Raw genomic sequence first — 17,275 nt, forward strand, 5'->3', positions numbered from 1 at the left:
TTTGGCTCAAACTTGTCTTGCATACATATGGTCACACAAATATTGTCGGAAATTCTGACCATCAAGAACCCGGTGACGTATAACAGTACGACGAGCCGAGAAAAATGAAGTTCAATAGCCAGTGCGGCTCTTCTGCTTGATTCTGAGCATGTGTGGACTTTTGTGCGTCGGAATTGTGTGTACATGCTTGGAATTTCCGACAAGTTTTCTTGTCGGAAAATTTGAGAACCTGCTCTCAAACATTTGTTGGTGGAAATTTCTACAACATATGTTCTATGGAGCATACACACGGTCGGACTTTCCGACAACACGCTCACATCCCAAATTTGTTGTCGGAAAATCCTATTGTGTGTACAGGGCATACTCTCTCATACTGGTCACTGGCAGTTCAACATGGCACCTAATGGAAAAGAACTCTCTGAGGATCTGAAAAAAATAAAAAAAGAATTGTTGTTCCTACATAAAGATGGCCTAGGCTATAAGAAGATTGCCAAGACCCTGAAACTGAGCTGCAGCATGGTGGCCAAGACCATACAGCGGTTTAACAGGACAGGTTCCACTCAGAACAGGCCTCGCCATGGTCGACCAAAAAAGTTGAGTGCACGTGCTCAGCGTCAATTCCATAGGTTTTCTTTGGAAAATAGATGTATGAGTGCTGTCAGCATTGCTGCAGAGGGTGAAGGGGTTTGGGGTCAGCCTGTCAGTGTTCAAACCATACGCCGCACACTGCATCAAATTGGTCTGCATGGCTATCGTCCCCTTCGAAAAATGATGCACAAGAAAGCCCGCAAACCGTTTGCTGAAGACAAGCAGACTAAGGACATGGATTACTGGAACCTGTCCTGTGGTCTGATAAGACCAAGATAAACTTATTTGGTTTAGATGGTGTCAAGCGTGTGTGGCGGCAACCAGATGAGGAGTACAAAAACAAGTGTGTCTTGCCTACAGTCAAGCATGGTGGTGGGATTGTCATGGTCTGGGGCCCCATGAGTGCTGCAGAGCATAATCCCCTCCCTTTGGAGACTAGGTTGCAAGGCAGTATTCCAACATGTAAACGACCACCTAAAACACATCCAAGATGAACACTGCCTACTAAAGAATCTGAGGGCAAAGGTGATGGACTGGCCAAGCATGTCTCCAGACCTAAACCCTATTGAGCATCTGTTGGGGCATCCTCAAATGGAAGGTGGAGGAGCGCAAGGTCTCTAACATCCACCAGCTCTGTGATGTCATCATGGAGGAGTGGAAGAGGACTCCAGTGGCAAGCTGTGAAGCTCCGTTGAACTCCATGACCAAGAGGGTTAAGGCAGTGCTGGAAAATAATAGTGGTCACACAAAATATTGACACTTTTGGCCCAATTTGGACATTTTCACTTGGAGTGGACTCACTTTTGTTGCCAGCCGTTTTACATTAATGGCTGTGTGTTGAGTTATTTTGAGAGGACAGCAGATTTACACTGTTATACAAGCTGTACACTCACTACTTTACATTGTAGCAAAGTGTAATTTCTTCAGTGTTGTCACATAAAAAGATATGATACAATATTTACTAAAAAGTGAGGTGTGCACTCACTTTTGTCAGATACTGTATGTGTAATCATGATTCATAGTAAACACTCAGGACCAAAGTATGAGAAAAGAGCCCTAGGCCGTGTCTCTTTTCTCATACTTTGGTCCTGAGTGTTTATCTTGAATCATGATTACATATATATGTGACTATTGGTAAAATTGTTGACCTTGTTGTAGGGGCTGGTTACAGGTGTACACAGAGTATGGAAAATTTCAAGGTGTATGAATACTTTTTTAAGGCACTGTATTTGAATGAGTACTTTAATGCATTCATGCTTTCCTGTATTTGTTGTTTCCTGGGTCTGTTTCTTAATTTCTTCTCCAATTGTCTTGGCTCTCTTATGAATAAATTATACTACAAGGGGAGGCCAACAAGTTCTTACCCTCACCGTGATCTAGATGTGCTTGGGATCTGAAATTTTGCAGGTTTATAAGTGGATATAGTAATATGCATGCTAATTTTTGTTTTTGTAGGTTCTAGTAAATTATAATTAGAGCCAAGGGAAATGGGGTAGGTGTCATACCGGACAAAGTTGAATACCGAGCCATAATTCCAAAAACAGCAATGAGTGGAATGTGCACAAAGCATTTTGGACCTGTACCACAAAGATGAGGAAGTCTTTTTAAACAGATTGGTGACCATGGATGAAAGTTGGGTATATCTGTATGAGACTAAACAAATTAGTAAAACATGAAAACATGCTTCATCATCCAACCCAAAAAGGCTCAGGTGCAACATTCATCCATTAATCATGGCTCGGTATTCAACTTTGTCCGTCATGACACCTACTCCATTTCTCTTGGCTGTAACTATAATTCACCACATCCATGTGCACAGAGGCGGCTCTAGGCAAGGTGGCAACCCCTCTAAGAATTTTCTGTGTCTTGGGAGAATGGGGAGGGGATGTCACAGAGTCGTTCCACACCCACAGAGGAAGTACAGTGGGGGGATCCAAGCACAGCGCAGGGGGAGAGAGAGGGGGGGAGATTATATATATATAAAGGAGAGAGAGCGAGATATAGAGAGAGGGAGTAGGGAGAGAGAGGGGGGAGTAAGAGATTGTGAGCGAGGGGGGGGGGGGAGAGAAAAAGAGGGGAGGGAAAGAGAAAAAGAGGGGGAGGGAAAGACAGAGGGGGTGAGAGAGAGATAGGGGGGGTGAGAGAGAGAGGGGGGGTTAGAGAGGAATGAGAGAGAGAGGGGGATGAGAGAGAAAGAGAAATGAGAGAGGGGGGGAAAGAGGGGGGAGTGAGAAAGAGGGAGAGAGAGGGGGGAGAGAGAGAGAGAGAGAGAGAGAGAGAGAGGGGAGAGAGAGAGAGAGAGGGAGAGAGAGGGGGAGAGAGAGAGGGGGAGAGAGAGAGGGAGAGAGAGAGAGGGAGAGAGAGGGGGGAGAGGGAGAGAGAGGGGGGAGAGAGAGAGAGAGAGGGGGGAGAGAGAGAGAGGGAGAGAGAGGGGGGAGAGAGAGAGAGAGAGGGGGGGGAGAGAGAGAGAGAGAGAGGGAGAGAAAGGGGAGAGAGAGAGAGAGAGGGGGGGAGGGAGAGAGAAAAAGAGGGGGAGAGGGAGCAAGAGATTGTGAGTGAGAGGGGGAGGGAGAGTGGGTGACAGAGAGGAAGAGAGAGGGGGAGAGAGGGTGAGCGAGAGGGGGAGAGAGAGAAGGTGAGCGAGAGGGGGAGAGGGGGGTGAGAGAGGGGTAAAGAAAGGGTATGCAAAAAAGGGAGAGGCAGTGAGCGAGGGGGGAGAGAGAGGGTTATGGAGGGGGGGGGGGAGAGAGAGGTAGAGAGAGAGAGGGGGAAGGGAGAGAGAGGGGGAGGGAGAGAGAGGAAGCGGCAAGAGAGAGAGAGGGGGAGGTGAGAAAGAGGGGGTGAGGGAAAGGGGGAGAGAGAGATCTCTAGCCCTGTCCCTGTCTGCAGCCCCTCCTGTGCCCCATGTCCCAGTCTGTGAGAGCACAGGGGCAAAGAGCAGGGAGGAGCTGGAGTGTGCTGGGGGGCAGATAAGAGTGCTGGGGGGGGTGGGAGCCAGAGAGTGCAGGGGGTGGGGGCCGGAGAGTGCAGGGGGTGGGGGCTGAAGAGTGCAGGGGGTGGGGGCTGAAGAGTGCAGTGGGGCAGGGCGGAGAATGCAGGGGGGTAGGGGCAGGGGAGTGCTGGGGGTGGGGGCAGGAGAGTGCTGGGGGGTGTGGTCTGGAGGGTGCTGGGGGTGGGGGCTGGAGAGTGAAGGGGGCCAGAGAGAATTCGGAAGGGTGGAGAGCACAGGAGGGGTGGGGTCTTGAGAGGGGGAGCAGAAAAAATTGCAGTGGAGAGCAGGGGGGTGCTGGCGAAATGGGGCAGAGTCAGTGAGGACAAGGAGGGGCTGGAGAACAGGAGGGGTGGGGCCAGGGAGCACAAGGAGGGGCTGCAGAGCAGGAGGTGCGGAGCCAGGGAGAACACGGAGACGCTGGAGAGCAGGAGGGGCGATGGGGAGACTGAACATAGTGGAATTGATTTTTCCATATTCCATATCCAGCCACTTAATGATCACTTCTCCTCCTCTTCCTCCTGCAGACATTCAGCGGCTGCAGGAGGAATATGAAAAAATCAATTCCACTATGTTCAGTCTCCCCACCGCTCCTCCTATTCAGGCACAAAGGAAGGCTGCTCACCTTTTCTCAAATTCTCTCCGGTCAGCCAGGCAGCATAAGAGCTCCTTCCTCTTCATAATCATGGGGCAGCTCAGCTGGATAGCTTCAGCGATCCCCCCCACTGCTGAACCAAATACGAGGCAGGTGCAGAGGAGAGGTCAGGTGAGCGGCGCAGGCTGAAGGAGCAGCTCAGCTGCGGGTCCCACTTGGACATGCCGCCCGCATTCCTTGGAGCCGGGTGATGTCATCCAGCCGCTGAGCCACCTAGAGGCCTCTACTGTCTCGCTCCCGCACTTGCTGCCATTGACCCGGTACGCTCCGTGATGAGACCTTGACATCAGCGTTTGATCACAGGCAAATTAGGCAGCCCACGAGGCCCCTGTGAGTGCAGGGCCTTAGGCAATCGCCTAATTAGAGAGCCACCTCTGCATGTGCACATACACACAGCCTGTGTATGGTTACACATGGTTATAGCCATTATGCATAAGGCCTAAGAGGGTAGGCCAATAGGTTCTTACCCTCACCTTGATCTAGATTTGCTTAGGATCTGAAAATTTGCAGGTTTGAAGGTGGATATCTTAGTAATATGCATGCCAATTTTTGTTTTTTTTAGGTCGTGGTACACCTTGCACTTGGTCTGATGTCAATGTTTACTCCTGACTTGTTGACTCCACCATGCTTCACGCTGGTTGTTTTCCTGTCAAAAATTCATAGAAAAAGGGATGGTGATGTCATTTTACAGAGGGAAAACACTGGACAAGTGCCAACATTTAAAAAGTCCAGCAGTTTCCCCCCACCCCTCTTGTCTCATATGGGAAAGGGGATATATGATGATCATCCTAGCAAGCGTGACTCTGTGATTCTTGGGGCCTCTCCTCTACCCATGTCTACACTGGCAAGGCTGCATTAATGGGCATTGATGAGGCAGGCAGCAACCAGAAAATGTTCTTTAACCCTTAAGTTCTGACCTAAGCCCATGGCCTTTAGCCCACTTAAAAGCAACCCTGTCAGTGGCTAAATGAGTGTTTTTTTTTGGGGGGGGGGGTGCCCATGTTGAGTCCCCTGTTGGGGCCCAAGCGAGGGTAGCCTCCCTTCGTTCCTTGTGGTGGCTTGGCTGGAGGCTCTTTTTTTGGTGCCTCCCTGTTGAAAGAATATTAAAATATTTGTTACAAAAATAAAGAAATGTCCAAAATATGACCAAATAAGAATGTTCATATCTGCTTAATATTTACCTTCATCTTTTTTCGAATACCAAGTCATACAAAGATTTTAAATAACCTTATATATAATTCTCTAGAGCTACTTGGAGAAAGAACATATACAGACAGCTAATTTACACACATACATATTGGTTAGATACAAATCTAGCTTACTTTTTTTTATGATCTGATGTATGTACTCCATCTGGTCTTACTCACGGTGTTTGAGATCAGACCATCGTTTTCCGATTTGGTCCTTTGATCGTTCCAACGAAAAATCCCTCTGCAAAACGGCGATGACCTTCTCCAAAATTCTGTCCTTTCGGCTGTTGGGTCTTTTGTAATTGCGCAGTCGTAGTTGTGCTTCTCTGGGATGCGCACCATCTTCACCACCTCATTCTTGCTTTATGCCTCCTATGAGCTCCACCACGGCGGGGCTGCCTGGAATCTGTCATGTTGTCCCTCCCAAATGTTCCGCCATGTGTGTCACATGCAGAAGAGAGATGGTCACGCCCCAGCATTATGACACACTGAGAGGGGAGTTTCAGGCATGCGCATGGGAATATAAAGCCATAATGCACAGTCGATGGAACGGCTGTAGGAACGATCTTGGAACGGAGGACGAATGTTCGCCATCCCCAACACACGAAAGGAGGCAGAAAATGAAGGGACAATTGGAAATTGGGGCATAGGTGGTTAGTGGCCTATACTGCTTAGATTGAGACCTAGATTGGAAGTAGCTTGGGAGTTAAGCTAGACATTATGTTTTGTTTTGCGTTCTGTCTTGCAGGCATCATATCATTTATCATGACAAATAAATTTACTGCGCCTGATTTTTTGCCCCAATTCATTGACCTGTACTGGGAGCTGTCCTGTCTCTGGAAGGTCAAGAGTCGAGACAACTTGAATAAAATCTCGAGGAAGGCAGCGTTGGATAAACTGCTTGAGTTGGTGAAGCTAGCGTACCCCAGGACAGACATCAACTATGTCAAGACAAAAATATCAAACCTGAGGAGTACTTTTAAAAAGGGAGCTCAACAAGGCAATGGACTCACAGAGATCTGGAGCATCAGCAGATGACATATATGTCCCCAGGCTGTGGTGTTACCACAGCCTGCGGTTTTTGTCCGACCAGACAGAACCCAGGCCATAGCTGTCTACACTCCCTTCGACATCTGCTGAGGCCACAGCTCCAGAGGTCTACTGCACAGGATGAAGATGTGGAGGAGCCCAGCTTGACCCAGTTATAGCATTGTTGAACATATTTGCATCCAAAAATACAATGATGATAACTAGACTTTATTATTAAAATATTTCTGCCTTAACAAAGTGGTTTCCATATCAAGACAGTAGTGACCAAAAATGATTTGTACAAGAATAAAATATGCTGGGGTCAGAATGATATTCTTTTCTATTTGTCCACATTCAATTTGCAACAGTGAGGAAATCAAAATTATGTGTGATTGATGACCAAACCCTAAAAAAGATTCTAATTATGTCCTATTTTCATACACAGGAAAGTGTCAGTCAGGAGGAGCCCCTGCCCAGCAGCCAGACAGAGTCCCAGTCCCCTCCCCTATGCCTTCCTGCTAAAAGTGCCAGGGAGAGCAGGAATCTGGATGAGGCCACTACTGCCATCAAGACAGACACAGATGAGGCTGAGGGATTTGCCATGCTGATTGCCAATAAATTAAGGCAGATGGATGGTGAGCAAAGGAGCAGGTGTGAGTAACTCATCCTGCAGCTTCTCAACAAGGGGATGAGGGGCCAAATTAAAGAAAACACACACCTGTGTTATTTTGTGCCCCCCCCTTCACAGCCACCCTACCCAACAAAGAAGCTCGGCCGACAATACTAGCCACAAGACCCCCAAAAAGGCCGCTGGACTGGGGATTTTCAGCCCTTCACCACTTACTAATTTACTTTTTGTTTTGAAATATTGATTTTATTTGTTATATTTTCTATAGGTTTGTATGCATAGAATGCACTTTTTGGTTACGTTATTTATATGTGGATAGCAGATAGTATCTGTAACGGAATCTACCCCCCACACTCCACTTGAGTGTTTCCGTCAGAATATCGCTTCGTAAGTCCTGGAACACGAGTCCAATGGATCTAGCTATAGGAACCCCCAAGAACTAGACAACACCAGTCTTGAAGTACATCAGGAATAGTCCTTTATTTGAGATCTCACACAAATATATACAGCAGGATGACTAAAACCTAACCTAATTAGCATGAGCTAATTATCTAATCAACACTGGACTCCTTCATTCAATTGCAGGGTTAATTAGCACAAACAACAAAACAACAATAGAATCTGTGTCAAGCCAGACTAGACTCATTTACGTTATACAAGACAACAGACAGGTGGATGGAGTTGATGACATTAGCATCTAAGAGTTTGTGTCCCAGCATTGTGATTCAGTCTATTGCTAACATGGCATATACATATCCAGAGTCTATGTGTCTTGGGGGGGGGGGAGATATGGACCTGAATCCAAGAAAAACCACCTCAGGGGTCCCCAGGCATACAGCTCACAAAGAGCACCATTCCCCCAAATGCCAGGGCCCATAATCGGTCGGCAAGAGGCTGGCATTCAGTCCCCTCCAAGAGCCTCTGTCCCAGCTAGGTCTGTCACATTTCTCCCCTTTTGGCAAGAGACGAACACAGGAGGAGACCCCAGACGGGTTGACTCCGAAGTTAGTCAGTGGTTCCAGTCCTCTAATGCTGGTATCCACACAGTACCCCAAACAAATTGTTCCAAACTGAGTATTCCTCACCCAGCCAAACTCTGCCTCTCTCAGGGAACATATCCACCGCTGGGGAAGAGGCCTGGACTGGCCCTTCTCCCTCGAGCCTTTTCAGCATCTGGAGAGAAGACAGGGTGACTGGGCTGACTCCATCAAGCTGTTGGGGATCTGGGCCGACCACCCAGCATCCCTGGGGTATACCAGTGGAGACTGAAGTTCCATCCACCGATATCAGCTCAAGCTCAAGTTGTGTGTAGGGGCCAGTAGCATTCTGTCCCGTTAGCACTTCAGCTGAGGACCCCACATCATCCACTCCAGCTGATTTTTGGGGAGTGAGGCCGACCGCTCCGGCTCCCTCGAACTCTGCATCCATTACCAGTGCTGGCCAGAAGTTGCCAGCGCTTCAGCTGGGTTGGTGTCATCATTCTGGGGCGCCGTCTGCTGTTGGAACTCCCTTTCACTGGTATTGTCTCCCAGGTGCATGAACCCTTGTTGGGGAGGGAAAATTTCTGCTTCTCCTCCCTGCGTCTCTGAAATCCCCTGGGAGAGAGGGACCATCACCTTTTCACCTCGGGTCTCCGAAACTGCCACGGTGTGTGGAGCAGGGGTCTGCAGTACTCTGTCCTGCTGCAAGTACTTGAGCAGATAATACGTAATCTATAACATTCTCTGATGAACAGTCCATTAAGTCCATACATTCTGTAATCTGTGGCTGGAGAGATGAGCCGACTGCCCCAGCTCCCGCAATCCATACTGCGACCAGTACCTTTCCTGGTTGGAGGGTAGAACTTTTCCCTGGTGATGCTGCTCACGGGCTAGCGCTTTCTTCCAGAGTTTGCAGCGACTAGAATCAAACCATCCCAGCAGGACCTACTCTGATACTTTTCCTCTGTGCTGTAGCTGCCTGTCATGGTTTTGCAATAGTTTGCTTACCTGTTTCCATGTGTTCATCTCTAGAGACCAGCCGACCATCACCTGACTGCTTTTGTAATCCATCCTCTGGCATGACTCTACCCTAGCTCCTATCAGAGAGCTCTATATTAACCTGTGCACTGCAAGCCAACCCTGCTGATCAACCTTTGTGTGTTAGCTTCCTGTTTCCTGCCGTGTGCTTTGCTGTTGTTCCGTTACCAACTTTTGCATGTCCTTGACTATCCCTGTTTGCCTGTGATCCTGACCTTTTGGCGTGTTCCTGACTATTCCTGTCTGCTTGTGGCCCCAACCTTGGCTTTGTCCCTCACTTTCCCTATCCTCCTGTTGCCTACTGTGGGTGTGAGCTGGGGGACCCTGGGGGTCGCGACCTGGAGCCAGTTGCAGCCAAGTCCATCCTCACCACTAGAGGCGTTGGTGAACACCTGCTGGCTCTTAGACTCCGCGCCCCAGGGAATCTTACGCTCTAACCCCAGTGGGATCTGTCCCCCGTCTGCAGCAGTCAGCCATAGGGTCCACAACCTTGCGGTGCACTCCAGATTCCTACGGTGTGCATCTGTAACCTCGCCTCAAGGTGACCTGACAGTTTGATCAGCCATGGACCCGGCTGACGTGCCGCTTCCTGCAGTCGATCCGTTGCAGGGCTTAGTTCACAGACTTGAGACCCAAGAATCGCATCAGACCCAGATGATGCGATTCCTTCAGGATTTGGCATCCCGTTTTGAACAGGTTCAGGCCTCATTAGGACCCCCAGTTCAACAACCTCAACTGCTATCTGCTGCTGCACCTATCGCATCAGTCGCAGCCACACATTCATTACAACTACCAGCTCCGGTCCGTTTTTCTGGGGACTCCAAGGCTTGCAGGGGGTTCCTTAGCCAGTGCACAATTCATTTTGAACTTCAGCCCCAAAACTTCCTGTCCGATCGGGCGAAAGTTGCATATATTATATCCCTCCTGTCTGGCGAGGCGCTAGCTTGGGCTGCCCCTCTGTGGGAACTGAATGATCCAGTGGTTTCTAGCCTGTCTGATTTCTTGAAACTTTTTCGGAATATATTTTCGAGGAACCGAGTCGTGTCTCCTCAGCGGCTAGCGCTCTTTTACGTCTCCGTCTGTGGGACAGTATGCTCTTCAGTTCCGCATCCTCACAGCTGAATTGAGCTGGAATAATGAGGCCCTAGTTGCAACCTTTTTACATGGCCTCTCTGATAGAGTGAAGGATGAATTAGCAGGAAGATCCCTTCCTGCTGATCTGGACAGTGTCATCACCTTGTGTAATCAGATCGATATTCGCTTTCAGGAGAGGGCCCTGGAAAAAAGACGCCAGCACTCTCCATTCTTTAGGCAGCCTGAGCCCCCGGTCCCTTCTCTTCGATCCGAGGAGCACCCCCTGCCTACTGAGGAACCTATGCAGTTGGGCTGGACTAAATTGTCTCCCGAAGAACGTGCTAGGCGCAGAACTCTGGGCCTATGACTCTATTGTGGGGCCAAAGGTAATTTCCGTGACACTTGTTCTCTTCATCCGGAAAAACGCTCAGGGCTAATACATCTGGAAGGTGGAGTATTAGACCCTGAAATATCACCTTCACCTTCTCGTCTTCTCCTTTCTGTGTTGCATCATGACGGTGCTTCCTCTCGTTTGGTCTCAGCACATCTGGATTCCGGAGCCGCTGCCAATTTCATGGATTGGGAAACTGTATCCTCCATGAGACTTACCCTTTTGCCCCTTACAATTGGTGGTCTTGGCGATTGGTGGCACTGTTCTCCCAGGGGGCCCTATCTGCTTCCAGACTCTTCCTGTTAAGATGTCAGTAGGGACACTCCACCAGGAGTGGATATCCTTCCTTGTCTTACCTAAGGCTTCATCTCCTATCATATTAGGTCTTCCTTGGTTACGGCTCCATTCTCCACACGTTGACTGGTCTGCTGGACAGATCCTGGCTTGGGGTTCCTCCTGTTCCTCTTCCTGCCTACTCAAGGGTACCCCAAAAGAGAAACTTCCCGTTACCACCATCCCAGTATCTTCTGCTCTTCCCGCTGTATATAGCGATCTCTGGGATGCGTCCTGCAATAGTCGGACTGATGCACTCTCTAGGTCATGTGGTACTCTGGATGAGGGGCCCACCTATGAGCCTGAGTCAATCATTCACTCTAGTTTGCATAACCATTTACCTTTGGCTGTCCCTAATCTCCCTTGGACGCACAGCCAGGCTAACTTGTCTGCAAGTTCCACAGTCACTATGCCCTGTGATGCGATTGAGATGGTCGCTACACCTGACAATACTATTCAGTCGGCCTCTGCACCAGTTATGCCAGTCCAGCTCATGCCCAATGAGCTTCCTGTTCAGGACCTTCTGTAACCTGGCCTCACCCTACTGCTACTATGTCCGCTCAAACCCGTTTAAGAGGCTCAATCCATCCTTTGGATAGAATACCTCATTCGGCCAGGAGGGGTTTTCAATCTTTTTCTCAGGGTTCTCTGCATTCTGTTTGTGTTTCAGCTATCCAGCTTGACTCTTGTGACATATCACCTTCTAACCAACCTGACCTCAGGGATCCACTGACCTCTGCCCAGTCTGGTGGTCCTGTTATGGATGTCCAGCTCATCTTTAAGGGTCTGGGGGACCCTGCTCAGGCTCCTGATCTTCTCATGCCCTTACCCATTCCTAAGAAGCCTTTAGTCCTCGGGTCCTCTCGTCCTCTCCCTACCTCGGTTCCAGTCTCTGAGGATAATCTAAAATACGAGATTAGTCAAGTTTTGGATTCCCGGCTCCGTAAAGGCATTCTTCAGTACCTCGTACATTGGAAAGGGTTTGGCCCTGAGGAGAGGTCTTGGATCACTGCATCTGAGGTCTTTGCTCCTAGTCTGTTGAGGAGGTTCCATCTGGAGTTTCCCTTTAAGCCTGGACCCAGGTGGGGGAGGGGGAGGCCTCGTAAGAGGGAGGGTACTGTCATGGTTTTGCAATAGTTTGCTTACCTGTTTCCATGTGTTCATCTCTAGAGACCAGCCGACCATCACCTGACTGCTTTTGTAATCCATCCTCTGGCATGACTCCACCCTAGCTCCTATCAGAGAGCTCTATATTAACCTGTGCACTGCAAGCCAACCCTGCTGATCAACCTTTGTGTGTTAGCTTCCTGCTGTGTGCTCTGCTGTTGTTTCGTTACCGACTTTTGCGTGTCCTTGACTATCCCTGTTTGCCTGTGATCCTGACCTTTTGGCGTGTTCGTGACTATTCCTGTCTGCTTGTGGCCCCGACCTTGGCTTTGTCCCTCACTTTCCCTATCCTCCTGTTGCCTACTGTGGGTGTGAGCTGAGGGACCCTGGGGGTCGCGACCTGGAGCCAGTTGCAGCCAAGTCCATCCTCACCACTAGAGGCGCTGGTGAACACCTGCTGGCTCTTAGACTCCGCGCCCCAGGGAATCTTACGCTCTAACCCCAGTGGGATCTGTCCCCCATCTGCAGCAGTCAGCCGTAGGGTCCACAACCTTGCGATGCACTCCAGATCCCTACGGTGTGCATCTGTCACCTCGCCTCAAGGTGACCTGACACTGCATCTCTCGAAACCTCCTTCTGAATTCCTCTTCCATGGCGGCTTGTATCTGTACCTATCCTCCTCTCCTGCTATCCGGAACTTGCATCCAGGTGGAGGTTTGGATGTCCCAGACTGCAGGAAGCATCCCACCGCTTGCCACCAATGTGACGGAACCTATCCCCCACACTCTGCTTGAGTGTTTCCGTCAGTATACCGCTTCCTAAGTCCTGGAACACGAGTCCAATAGATCTGGCTATAGGAACCCCCAAGAACTAGACAACACCAGTCTTGGAGTACATTAGGAATAGTCCTTTATTTGAGATCTCACACAAATATATACAGAAGGATGACTAAAACCTAACCTAATTCATGAGTTAATTATCTAATCAACACTGGACTCCTTCATTCAATTGCAGGGTTAATTAGCACAAACATCAAAACAACAATAGGCGAAATAATCTTTAGAATCTGTGTCAAGACAGACTAGACTCATTTACGTTATACAAGACAACAGACAGGTGGATGGAGTTGATGACATTAGCATCTAAGAGTTTGTGTCCCAGCATTGTGATTCAGTCTATTGCTAACATGGCATATACATATCCAGAGTCTGTGTGTCTTGGGAAAGGGGGGGGGGGCGACATGGACCTGAATCCAAGTAAAACCACCTCAGGGGTCCCCAGGCATACAGCTCACAAAGAGCACTGTTCCCCCAAATGCCAGTGCCCATAATCGGTCGGCAAGAGGCTGGCAATCAGTCCCCTCCAAGAGCCTCTGTCCCAGCTAGGTCTGTCACAGTATCTCTAATTACCTTTTTTTGATTTTTTTTACTGCACAATAAAAAAAATGTAGAATAATACTTGGCTATGTGTTTTACTTCAAGTGACAGTTTGGGAGTAGGCAGTTACATTTAAAAAAATACAAAACAAAAAAAAAACAAGCATAATAATATTATTCTTGATATCACTAGAAAAAAAGCCTTTGAAAATAAGTTTGCCAGAACTCCATCAGTATCACCAGCAAAGCAGCTTCATTATTATCCCATTAAAGAAGAGACTGCGCTGTATTTCGAGATTTTATAATTTGCCACAACACGAATGTTAATTCTCCATTACGAACGCTAGTTTATAAGACCGACTGCTTCCGGCTCGTTCTTGCTTCTGAGCATGAATGTTTGTACTTTGGACTTTTGTGTGATGGACTTGTGTACAGACGAGATAAAAATATGGCAACAGACCGTTGTCCAATGAAAATTTACTAGCCTGCCATGTTTTTCAATCTTGTATAGAGCTGGCCGTGGCCCGGGTGGGGTGCCAGGCTCGTTTGAGTTAAAGAGCCTGGCATGTGGGATAGAGGTTTTATTTCATGTAACAAGGTTGGTTCGAGCTTTAATAGCTGAATCATTGGTATAGTATAATTTTATGTAAGGTTATTAAAAATGTTTTATCGTTATAATAAATTGGTTATTATTGGTAATATATCGTCATGCCAATAATAAAGAGCCGCGGCCATTTATACCACAATTTAAAGTGGTTGTACACCCTGTACAACCACTTTTACTTACAGGTAAGCCTATATTAAGGCTTACCTGTAGGTGCTGAAAATATCTCCTAAACCTCCACAGTTTAGGAGATATTTACAATAAAGCTATGCGCTGATATCTACTGTGCATGCGCACTTTAGAAAGGGCAGATCATGTCGTTCCTAAAGGGGGTCATACCGTGACTGACAGCTCCCGCACGCACCCTACTCCAGCCATTCACAGATCTGGAGTTCGCGCCCTGGAAGGAAGAGGGGTGAAGATGGACGCTTGCTGCTAGTAGGGACAGCGGTGACATTGCAAGCTTTAGTTTCAGGTAAGTGACACATAATGGGCTACCATGCACCTTTGCAGGGAAATAAAGAGGAAATAAAACCCGTCAGGGTTTACTTCCTCTTTACATCTAATAGTATTTATTATATTCAATAGTATATATAGATTTAAAAAATAAAATTTGAGTTTGGTCTCCGGTCCCATGTATCATGTTTTATGTGTACTAATAGCGATGGGGGCAGAGACAGAGACACGGAGCTGACAGGCAGGGATGAGGGGGGCAGAGGAGAGCTGCGGATGATGAAGGGACGTACACTGACCATGGTGTTCAGGGCTCAGCAGCCCTGATTATAGTGGTCAATACAGAGGGGGGACACAAGAAGTGGCAGTTTTTTTTTACAGTTTAGAGGGGGGCAGATTACACAGCATAAGCACTGTGCTGTTTAATCTGCTTTAAGGGACCATGATCTCTATTTTTGGGGGGTTAACAAACACTTTAAGTATGCTTGTGTAAACAAGGCCTAAGCGGATGAGGCTATACTGGATATAAAGATGTGGAGCAGAGAAAGCCACATGGTGATTGCTGGCGTGCAGCGACTGCTTTCTGGTGCGTTTGGACTAGAATAAAAAAAAGGTTTTGGCTGGACAAGCCTTGCACATATACATGACAACTATGGGGGAGCTTTTACTAAACTGGTGCAGCTGTGCATAGTAACCAATCAGCTTTCAGGTTTAATTTTCAAAGCTTAATTGAACAAACTGAAGCCAGAAGCTGATTGGCTACCATGCACAGCTGCACTAGATTCCAAGCGTTCTAGTTTCCGTAAATCTCCCCCTATAAATTGTTCTCTTAGAAAAAAAACAACATACAAATAGATTTCCTTGGACTTCCTTTATAGTGTTATATTTTAAGTTACACAACTGTGCTGACCGTTATTTCCAGTCATGAACAACCTGTGAGTCACCATTTCTTCCATCCTCAGAATAGGTGAGCTATTACTTTCCTCTGTTACTGAGCTCAGAACAAGCAACACTTATAAATCACCCCGCCAGACTTTCACAAGCAGCCCACCTGTCGAGACGTCACCTAAACCACCACATATTCTTTTTTTTTTTTTTTTTAACTAACTTTATAAACAAAACTACTTTATGAACAGACCAGCAGGAGCAGTATTCCCAGAGAAGCTTGCAGTGGCTGCGTTTCAGTGACGTCACTCAGCATGGCGGCTCTGGCTGGCTTGAGGGTCCTGGGCTACAGCGGTGGGGTAGCATGGGTTGCACGCGCCGCCTCGTGGCGGGTCCCTCGCGGCCAGGAGCTCGGGGGGCATGTGCAGTTGTGCCGCGTGTCTGTCTGTGGGGGGCGCCAGTACAGCTCGGAGGCGAAGAGCGAGGACGAACTGAGGGTCAGATACCTGGAGGGAGAGGAGCAAGGTAACAGCGTGACGTCATCATAAGTGCGCCGGGGCTGATTTGCTGCAGTGTGAAAGAAAGCTCTGTAGGATCTTGCATTGCAGAGAGAGGTGCTTGTGTGCTGTGTGAATCAGTCCCCATTGGTAGTAGAATTATATGCAGATTATTATAAAAGAAAATTAAGAGAGTTTACAGCATAGGTAACTGTTTAAGGGACAAACAAATCTTAACAGACCCCAATTGCAACTGTGGCATGTACTAGTAAAACTACATATCATCACACTGACTTAGGGCCGGTTCACACCAGAACACGGCACAGGAAAGGAGTGTTCTGTGCATGTTTCCAAAATTGCAGGTGATCGCACTGCCCTTGCAATCTGCCTGTGGGTGCCAGTGTACTTAAAGCGGGAGTCCACCGGGACTCCGCGTTTTTTTTTTTTTTTTAAAAGCCAGCAGCTACAAATACTGCAGCTGCTGACTTTTAAAATAGTGACACTCTACCTGTCCAGCACGCCCGCGATGTCGGCACCCGAAGCCGATCTCTAGATCGTCTTGAGTGCTGCCGCCGCCATCTTGGGTATGGGAATCAGGAAATGGAGCCTTTCGGCTTCATTTTCCGGTTCCCTACTGCGCATGCGCGAGTCGCACTCCCCTCCCCCCTGAAAGGTGCCAATTGTGGCGCCGGAGGGGGGGAGGGTTCCGATGAGCGGAAGTCCACTTTAGGGTGGACCTCCGCTTTAAACACCTCTCCTGCCCAGACCAGCTTTCAGTGCTGTCACACTTTGAACGACAATTGCGCTGTCATACAACACAGTACCCAAATTTAAATTTTTATAATTTTTCCCACAAATAGAGCTTTCTTTTGGTGTTATTTAATCACAGCTGGGATTTTTATTTGCTAAACAAAAAAAAAAGGAAAATTTTGAAAAAAAAAAAAAAAATCCCGTTTCATAGTTTGTTATAACATTTTGCAAACAGGTAATTTTTTCTCCTTCATTGATATGCGCTGATGAGGCACCACTGGTGGGCACTGATAGGTACCACTGATGGCTGGCACTGGTAGGTGACACTGATGGGCACTGATAGGTGGCACTGATGTGCAACACTGTTGATAAGACACTAATGGGTATCGCTGGTGGGCACTGGTAGGTGGCTGCTAGGTGGCACTGGCAGGTGGCACAGGTGGGCACTGAGGAGCTGGCAGCAGCTCTCCGGGATCAGGACTGATGTCCCTTTTAATGGGTGCCCGTGATTGGCTGTTTTTTTTTTTCTCCTCACGCTGTCAGCTGATAATTGGCTCTGTTTACATCACATGAACAGCTGTCATTGGTTGACAGCTGATCACGTGGTAAGGGATCAGGATCGACCCCTTACTCCGATCTGTGATGAGACTCGCTGATTACAGAGTGCGCCGCGCGATCCCTGCAGGAGGCACACAGGCTGCCTGGGCAT

At 48.2% G+C, this 17,275-nt stretch overlaps 1 protein-coding gene across 1 annotated transcript in view; it reads left to right on the plus strand.

Annotated features, from left to right (window-relative positions):
- Positions 1–15,597: 15,597 nt before the first annotated feature.
- AUH (AU RNA binding methylglutaconyl-CoA hydratase) overlaps positions 15,598–17,275 on the plus strand; it is a 320,284-nt gene continuing 318,606 nt past the window's right edge. Inside the window, exon 1 of the mRNA XM_077469844.1 lies at positions 15,598–15,844. Within this exon, the coding sequence (XP_077325970.1) occupies positions 15,634–15,844 (211 nt within the window). The 5' untranslated portion in view covers positions 15,598–15,633. The remainder of the gene's footprint in view (positions 15,845–17,275) is intronic.

The sequence above is a fragment of the Lithobates pipiens genome, unplaced genomic scaffold (genome assembly GCF_037356315.1).
Source record: "Lithobates pipiens isolate NorthernLeopardFrog02 unplaced genomic scaffold, aLitPip1_a1.2 Scaffold_11, whole genome shotgun sequence".
Lineage (NCBI taxonomy): Eukaryota > Metazoa > Chordata > Amphibia > Anura > Ranidae > Lithobates > Lithobates pipiens.